The sequence below is a fragment of the Passer montanus genome, unplaced genomic scaffold (assembly GCF_014805655.1).
Source record: "Passer montanus isolate IOZ18808 unplaced genomic scaffold, ASM1480565v1 scaffold47, whole genome shotgun sequence".
In the NCBI taxonomy this organism is placed as follows: Eukaryota; Metazoa; Chordata; class Aves; order Passeriformes; family Passeridae; genus Passer; species Passer montanus.
This window is the reverse complement of record NW_024369596.1, coordinates 557,436-566,091: the sequence shown is the minus strand read 5'-3', so window position 1 is coordinate 566,091 and position 8,656 is coordinate 557,436. Positions and strand designations below refer to the sequence as shown.

Below are 8,656 nucleotides of genomic sequence, written 5' to 3'. Positions count from 1 at the left end.
GGTGCCCCAAACCAAGTCCCCGGCAGCAGCATTTTGGGTTTTCTTGGGTGTGAAACCAGCTTGGTTTCGCATTCCAAAGGGTGAAAGCTCTCTCCAGCCCCACAGTGTGAGTCAGTGCTTGCCCTGGGCGGTTTTAACCTCAAGCTTGGCAGAATCTGGGATGATGAAGCTGAACTGACAATTCACCTGCCTCAGGTTAACTTGGAGTAACCTAATTAATAAGGTTGGGAATATTCGACATCCTCTGCGTTTGCTCCATTAACGCTTGCATGGACCCATTGCCAGCGATTCCGTGGTTCCATTCCCGGTGCCGTGGGTGGGGGGAAGGCTTGGACCCTTCCCGGGCGGGATGAATGCCCCGGTGACCCCGGCCGCTCCGTTTGCCGTGTGTTGCGGTTCGGCTGGGCACTCAGGGGAACGGCAGGGGGCAGTTCCGGGGCTTCACTCGTGAATCTGCTCCGTTTAAATCCATCGCGTGGGTGAGAAATCCGCAGAAGGGGCGGATTGCTTGCCGGGCTGCGGTTCCCGAGCCCCGATCGCCGCCGCCGGGGGGCCCGTGGGCTCCGGCCTGCGCTCCCCCGGAGCCGCCAAGGCTCAACACCGCCTCCAGCGGCGCGGGGCCCGCTCGGGCGGGGAGCGGGGGGCGCAGGGCCGGGGGACGCGACCCCCGGGAGCGGAGAGGGGGCGGAGAGGAGGCGCACACACCGGGGGAGCGGCGCGCTGCTGCCCGCGGGGATGCTCAGGGGGGCACCGCCGCCACGGACAGCGCGGGCGGAAGGATGCTGGGGTGGCACCCCGCGAGGAGGAGGATGCTTGGTGGCGCGGGAGGGGGACACACGACCCCGCAAAGGGGGAAGGCAGGGGACGGGGTGACAGCTGCGGGTGGGGCGCGGCGGTGCGGGCTGCGGGGCGCGGGGCACGGCCCCTCCGTGGCGCTGCCCGCTCGGGGGTCGGGCCGGGCGCGCCCGGTGCCGCCCGCGGCGGCGGCGCCCCGGGGCTCCTCCCGCTGCTGCTGCTGCTCCTGTCCGCCGCCGCCATCATCCCCCGAGGTAGGGAGGGCGCGGCCCCCGCGCACGGACGGGTGCTGGCAGCGGGGCGGGCGGCGCGGGGATCGCGGCGGAGCTCGGGTAGCCCCGGTTGCGGCGGGTCCGGGGGGCGGCCCCGCAGCCGCTGCCGTTTCCATGGAAGCGGCTTCTCCCGCTGCCCGGGGGGTCATCAGCGGCCCCGCAATTAAAAACTAATTGCTTTGCGCGCCCCCTCTCTCTCCCCCCTCTCCGCGCCCCCCCCGGTGTTTGCGGCGGCGCGGGGATGCTGCGCCCCTGCGGGAGCGGGGAACCTGTTGGAATCTGAGTGGAACTTGCGCGACGCTTCGCTCTCCCTCTCCCTCTCTCTCTCTCCCCCTCTTCCTCCCCTCCCGCCCCTCTCTCTCGTTCCTCTCCCCTCTCCCCGGTGCCCCCTGCCGCAGCCGCGCCCCCCGCCCAGCCGGGCGCGCTCGGGGCGCTCGGGGCGCTGCGGCTGGAACGGGCGCTGCTCCGGCGTGGCTAACGAGGCCCCCCGAGCGGGGCCGGTTGGGTTCTCTCGCCGCACCCTCGGGGCTGCGGTGTGCCCGGTGCGTTGGGCGAGCCCCCCGCCCCGCCTGGCACCGCTGCCCGCCGGGCCGGGAGCCGCAGCAGCGAGCTGCGCTCGTGTTCGGTTCGAACATCCCCCGTTAACGCCGTTCGCGTTTCCAGTATGTCCGTGCGGCGGCGCGGGGCCGCACGGCCGCAGGAGCGGCTGCTGTGTGCGGGATGTTTGGGAAGAACAAGAGGCCATTGAACGATCTGTTGAATCCCGCTCGTAGCAAAGGGGGGACGGAGGGGCCGCCAGCCCGGCGAACAAAGAGCTTTATTCACAGCCTGTGTACATGTCCATGCCTTCCCCGCTCTTCCCGGGCGGCCTTTTTGGTGGGATGGCGGTGGGGGGAGATGGCCGGGGTCGTTTTTATCTTGTTCCCCCCGCGAACGGGGACGGGGCTGGTGCCCTCCCGCCGGCTGCGCTGGGCAGCCCCGAAGGGCGATCGTGCCCCGATGCCGGCGCTGCGCAGCCCCGAGCCCGGTCCGGGGAGCCGGAGCGAAGGGAAGGAGCCACCGCGGCGGCTCTTGGCGCTGCGAGCCGGGGAGAGGCTCCGCTCCGGCTCCCCCGCGCCCGGGGCTCCCGCGGTCGCCGTGCTGGAGCTTCTCGGATGTCTCGTCGCGAGGTGCCGTTTGTGTGCTCGGTGCTTTTCGCTGCCTGCGGAGTCTCCCGCCGCTCTGACCTGCGGACTCTGCTACTGAGAGAGACGCTCAGATTGGGAATACGAGCCCGGCTCCTGGACGGCCGCGTCCATCCTTTGTTTTGCTGTCTTGCTCACCTCAAATTCTCTAAGAGCAGTTTTTAACTGGAGGCCAGAGTGATCCCCCGGCAGGCTCAGCCTGTTCTCCGCTGCCCAGCCAAGGGGTGGAACTGTGATTTGGGATCGCAGAGCTGCTGAAGGCAAACAAAAGCAGGGCTGGATGCTCGCCGTGCCTGACCCAAGCACCGGGGTGAGAAGCACCGCGCGGCGTGAGCTAAGGTTGTGGTAAGACAGATATTTTGTGGTTGCGGTGCTGTGTTGTGAATCGCAGGATAAAATCCCAGACTGTCTGCGTTTAGGCGAAATTCCCCTACAGTTGAGGAGCTTCTTTTCCCTTTTTTCCCCCCATTCTCCCCCTTTTCCAAGCTAACAGTGTTATTTCTCTTCAGCGTTCTGCGAAGGCAGAATTAGTGTGAGGTGGCAGCGTCAGCGCTGAGCGCAGAGCGCTGTCGCTGTGTCTCCCGCACGGCTGCCACCCGAGGCACAGCGGTGCCAGCGCTGTGTCACCGCCGTGGTGGCACCCCGTGCTGCAGCTGAGGGTTCTGCTGCCTCCTTTCACCGAGGCAACTGGAGCAGCACTAGGCAGCGGCGAGACTTGGTTTGGGATGAGCCTGTGCGATCGCGTGGATCCGTGTGTGTCTGCGCTTCCTCTCCAGCCGCTCTCGCTGCTTTGCGGTTCACGGAGCTGCTGATGCCCCTGAGCAGCAGGGCGAGGGCTGAGGAGCGCTCTCGGCTCGCTCTGAGGCGCTCGGGCAGCGCTGGGCTGGGACTCGGAGTGTGTCTGCGCCGGCACTCGGCACTTCAGGGAGAACAACTTCCCAGCAGAAGCCTCAGGAGGTGTTTGGAGACGGCGTTGGCGTGGAGCCGCGACCCGGCCGTGGCACGGAGCTGCGAGGGGCTGGCCAGGGCTGGCTGTGGCTGCAGCCTCCGTGTCTGCCGACACCAAACCGGCCTGGGAGAAGCCCCCCGTGAGGGCAGCGAGCGCTCCCAGCGCGGCTGCGCTGAGCCTGGCTCCTTTGTAAACACAGAGTGAGTTTCCAAGGAGCCTTTGTATGCAAGCGAGGCGAGTCTGCTCGTCCCCGGCCTTCAGCAACACGCGCTGCGTTCTGCATGCGACGCAAACACCGGCGGGGAAGGGGCTGGGGAATAAAGTGATCCATCTGGGTTGCAGCTTGGGCTCATTTGTCTTGCGTGTAGGCAGTTGAGCCCAGGTTTATAAGCACGACAGTCTGGCTTGAAACCACTGCCAAGGAGGCTCCTGAGGATGGGAAGGCGAGGAGATGGCTCTGCTCCGTGCGTGCTCTGAGGAGGGGCGGCTGCCAGCACCTGCTGCAGGATGGACATCCCCGGGGTGGACGCTGTTGATGGACACCGCCGGGACGGGCGCTGCCGGTGTCCCCTTGGCGCGGTGGCCGCTGTTGGTGCGCAGAGGTGGCCGCGGTGGCAGGAGGCCGGAGAAGAGCCGCGCTCCCCGGGGACCCCCGGCCGTAGCCGCGGCCGTTCTGCTGATGCTGCGCTGCCGTCGCCTTTGTTTGCCTTGCGCTGTCTTTCCTGGTGTGTAAATAAAGAAGGCTTTGTAATCAAACAGCGCTGGCTCCGTCCGCCGGGCGCTTGGCGAGCCTTCCCCCGGCCCTGCCAGGACCGGTGGGGCCGTGCCTGTGCCATCCCTCGGTGAGCTCTGCCCTATTGCCGGCTGGAAAATGGGTCAGCTCCTTAACCCTGCGCCTGCCCGAGGCCACCCGGAGTAAAACCTGTGTTCCAGCCTGGATACACCCTCTGTTTGAATGGACCATCCAAGCACTCCTCAGAACACCTTTGCTCACAGAAAGCAAAGCCACCTTCCTGCATGTAGGCAGAGTTTTCTGGATGTTTCTCTTGAGTGGCTGTTTTTCTAGGGATTATTGTCAGACTTTGTATAGGGGTTTTGACAACCTGTTCCTCTTCTGGGTGTTGGTGGCACTTGGTGGTACTTGTGTCAGGAAAGCAGGGGCTCCCTCCTGCATCCAGACATTTCGGTTCCTGTCTGCGGCTCCAGATCTGAGCAGGCTGCGGGAGAGGAGCGTGAGGCTGCATCCTTCCCTGGAGCTGAGCCAGGAAGTGAATACTTAACACGGTTGTTTGAGAGCACAAGCAAAGCTGGACACACAGCCAGTGTCTATGAGAAACTGGATGCTGCACGTTAAAAAAAATAAGTTGTGCTTGTTCCTTCGGGGGACATTGTGAGGTGCAAACCCACCGGCGCTAAATAAAGGGACGCTGTGGAAACCTGCCATGAAGGAGAGACCCTAGGTGGAATGTTGTAATTAGGAGTGGTATGTACTTGTTGAAGTTCCATAAATCAGTCTCTTTCCCGGGCCGTAATTGCACGCTGCCGACAGCAGCTGCTGCCGCGGCTCCTGGGGAGCTCCACCACAAAGGCTTTGAAGGTCGCCCAGCGTGGGCTCCGGCGCTTCAGGGCAGCGTGCTGGGGAAAGGGGTGGGTTTGGGTGTGCGGCAGGCGAGATGGAAGGGAAGTGCCACGAGGCTTGGTTCGCTCTCAGCTCTGTGAACCGGGACGCAGCGAGCCCTGCCCCGCCGGGGTGAGCCGGCGTTTGTGGTTCAGCCACCAGCTGCATTTAGTTATTCCACTTTTTAATTTGCAAGGGCAGGGTGAGTCCCAGCTGCCATACTGTGGCTGCAGGCGACTCCGCTGATGGCCCTGCCCATGTGTGACCACCACCCGCCTGCTGTCAGCCTTTTTTGCTGTGGAAACAGTTTGTCTTCTTTCTGGTGTCCTCGTTACCTGTTGAACCTCTCGGTTTTCCTGCTGTGTTGCACATCGGGCTCTCACATCTTTGCAGGGTGTTGAGTTGGGTGTTGGGGAGCCTTCCAAGCCGCTGTATGCTGCTGGATGAGGCTTTGAAAACCCCAGTTTCGTGTCAGTCTTTTCCACCCATCCCAAATTCCAGCAAGGCCTACAGATCCCCAAAAAGATTTGTTTCTTGGGGTTTCTCGGAGCCATTCCTGAGCCCTCACCACACATTCACCCGCAGTATGTGGCTGGTGGCTGCTTGCATTTAAAACACTTGGCTGGGCTGTGCCAGGGACATTTGCTGCCCTCCGCTCCTGGTTATTTTAGACCAACAATGTCCCTCTGTAGGGTTGGGCTGGCTATTTTTACCCTGTGGTGTGGTTTTAGTTTACCGTGTTCTTCTGTGGTTTAAAAACTTGAGCATTACAAAGACTCTGCCCTTACCAAATTCTCAAGGTGAATCAGTAGAATATTTGATACCCCATTAAGTTCCAGCCTGAAGGATCAAAGAGATACTTAGGCGCATCTCTTTGCTCAGAGATATAAAACTTTTGTGGGCTGTAGCTTAACTGGAAAATGTCTTTAGTTTTGCCTTTTTAGGTATTTTTTTGTCCCTGGAAGTGCTGGCAGCTCCTTGATGTTGGTTTGCTGACAGTCTCACGCACAGGTGCTGCCTGCTGGCAGGTCTGTGGTGGGTTTGCTTTGGTCCTGCCCGTGTTTGTGGGTCCTGCCCAAGTGACACAGCCCAGGTCCCCCCTCCCTCTTAGTGGCAGTTCCAGCATTGGAGGGGGAATAGTCTCTTTACAGTAAACGACTGCCAAGAGGTTTTAAAACCCAGGTGTGCATTTGGCAGTGGAAAAAAGTTGTGTTGGAAACTCTCCTCCTCTGCCAATCCCAGCTGTGAAGTTTGCCCTCAGTAGTTAGGCTCCTGGCTTGAGCCTTCCCTAGGAAATGTCCCATTTTCTGGAGCCCTTGGCTGAGCAGTGGCAGCCCCGGGGGATGGAGGTGTCTGCCTGCAGGTCAGGGAGATGCCAATGAGCCATCAGAGCCAAGGCTGCCTGCAGGGTCACGTCGCCTCTTAAAGTTGTGCTCAGGCTGGAGGAGTTGGGTGCATAAACCCCTGGGTTCAGGTTACGTCTGGAATAAACTGCTCTGATCTCGTGGTGTCCTCTTTTAGCAGTTAGTGAGCCTGTATCTGATTTATGATCTCCTCCAAGGTCTGCTTCCAGACTGGAAATGTCATTGCACGCCCCACGCTGTCAGCAGGGCTCTGGAGCTGGTGGCTGTGACTGCACCTCTGCAGTGGGGCCTTCCCTTCTCAGAGATGCACTTGGGTGCTGGTCCCAACTGTGCTGACTCTTGGAGCTGAGACACCTCAACGTTTGGTACAGAAATAGAGCAGTAGTGCTTTTTTAGAGATTAATTTCTCACGGACAGCATGAGACCATACTGGGGCAAGCTCCAGCAAGGCTGGTCTGGGAGTGCTGGTGCTGTGGGTGGGGGCCCAGTGGGGTCCTGGGACCTCATCTGCGAGGTGGGTGCACCCAGACCCCCCCCTCCTGTCAGCTCTTGCAGTGTGCATCCCTCTCCAGAGTGTGACAGGAAGAAAGAAATATGAAGCAGCAAAGTGACATTCCCTCCCTCCCCTTCTCCCCCCGTGCAGCAATAGAAATACGAGTCTGAGTCTGCAGCGTCAAAAGAGAGATCAGAGTAATCGGATCAAGCATGAGGAACTGCTTGTTGCTGCTTCCCTGTTTTTAAATGAGGCTGCCTGGCAGCTTCCCTGGCAGAGCACTTTCAACATTACTCGTGTTCAGCTTTGGAGCCGGGGTTGCAGCAAAGTCGGGCTCTGTGAGAATTGGGCTGGAAAGGGAACTTTCTGCGTAGCCTCTGGGCTAACACGCAGAAATAAAGGCTCCCTGTGCCCCCACGGCCCTGGTTTTGTAGCCGAGCAGAGGCACATCTGTCCCTAATTCTGCAGAGAGAGCGCTCTCACTTCCTGCATTTATCACAGTGCTGCTGCTCTGGGGTGTGCTCCGTGATGCCAATACATCCCTGACCTTGGAAAAGCACTGTGGCTTTCTCCAAAGCTGCTTCTGCTTCACTGCCCTGGTGTGGCACGGGATAACTCTGGGCAGCAGCTGCCCTCTGTCTGTGGAGAAGTGTTGAAATGGTCCAGCTGGGTCAAACCAGCGGGGAGAGCTGCTGGCTCCGCTGCAAAGGCTTCTCTTCATGCAGTGCCTCTGTGCTGGCTGCGTGCAAGTGGACATCCATCATCCATCCTCCACCCATCCATCCATCCATCCATCCATCCATCCATCCATCCATCCACCCCAGTCTTTAGTGCTGGCACTGCTCCAGAGCATCTGGACAGTCGCCTGCCCTGCTGCAGTGCCTGTGGTCACAGAAACCCTGCATTGCTCCTTGGAGTTTGGTTGTGAGGTTGTTCTGCTAATCCTAAATGGTTTCATAGTAATGAGAACCTCAAATACCCACATGTAGAGGGCTGTTGCTGTACTGGGTTTGTTTTGCATTCTCATTCCAAGCTATTTTGCTTGGAAACATGGTTGGACCTCTCTGTCTGTGCTCCCATTGCCTCTTTGATGTCTTCGTTCCCATTGGCTAACGCAGACATGGTGTTAGAAGCCTGGTGGAAACAGGGAAGCTCCCAAGGGTTGCTGCTCCTGCTTTTCCCATTCTGTATGGAATTAGGTGCAGTTTCCAGCTGTTTGAGGACAGCCCTTGCCATGCACTCACAGGCTCTGCTCAGCAGAAAGCCTGCTGTGCTGGTTTGGGTGTCAACAGCTCTTACAAAGCCTTCGTGCCCAGATCCCTGCCTTGCTCAGGGAGGGCTGTGGGTGATGGGGTGGCGTGCTCAGAGCTGAGATCCCGAGCGGTGCCGTCCCTGTTATCGTTTTTGTGACAGCCTGCCTGGGCTCCCTGGCGCTGGGGAAGCTGCCTGACAGCCATCAAAGCCCTGAGCCTTGTCATCAGTGGCCAGCAGCTTTGTCAGGCGAGCGCTGGGGGACGCTTGCTGTGTTAGGACTCCTGGAGCCAGCCCGGCTTTTCCAGGCTGGGCTCAGCAGGAAGGAACAAAGCCGAGCCCCTGCTTGCCTTGGGAGGAGCTGTCTTGGTGTTGGCTGGACAGCAGTTCCAGGTGAGCGGGCAGATTCGTTCCTTTGCCACCCTCGTTTGTTGCTGTGCAGTCTGGAGAAGCAGCATGCGGTTCCCCAGGTTTGCAGGAGGATTCCTGTCCTGGAGGGTGAGAGGCAGAGCAGATCCCTGTCTGGAACAGAGCAGTCAGGCACTGTGGCACCCCTGTCCTGTGCAGGTGCTTGTGGTGGCTCGTGCTGGATGAGGCAGAACCTGTGTAACCTGCTCCCGCTTCTTGGCCATAGTCACTGTTGGAGGGTGGGTGCAGGGAAGGTTTCTCTTGGTGCATAAAACGTGAGCGTGATTTCTCCTTTGGCACTTTTCTCCTCTTCGTTTACCGT

General features: G+C 60.3%; 1 protein-coding gene across 1 annotated transcript in view; it reads left to right on the top strand.

Annotated features, from left to right (window-relative positions):
- The first annotated feature begins 349 nt into the window (after positions 1 to 349).
- The window catches only part of CADM1 (cell adhesion molecule 1), a 132,316-nt gene continuing 124,009 nt past the window's right edge, over positions 350 to 8,656 (top strand). Inside the window, exons 1-2 of the mRNA XM_039721755.1 lie at positions 350 to 395; positions 531 to 1,049. Of these exons, the coding sequence (XP_039577689.1) occupies positions 350 to 395; positions 531 to 1,049 (565 nt within the window). The remainder of the gene's footprint in view (positions 396 to 530; positions 1,050 to 8,656) is intronic.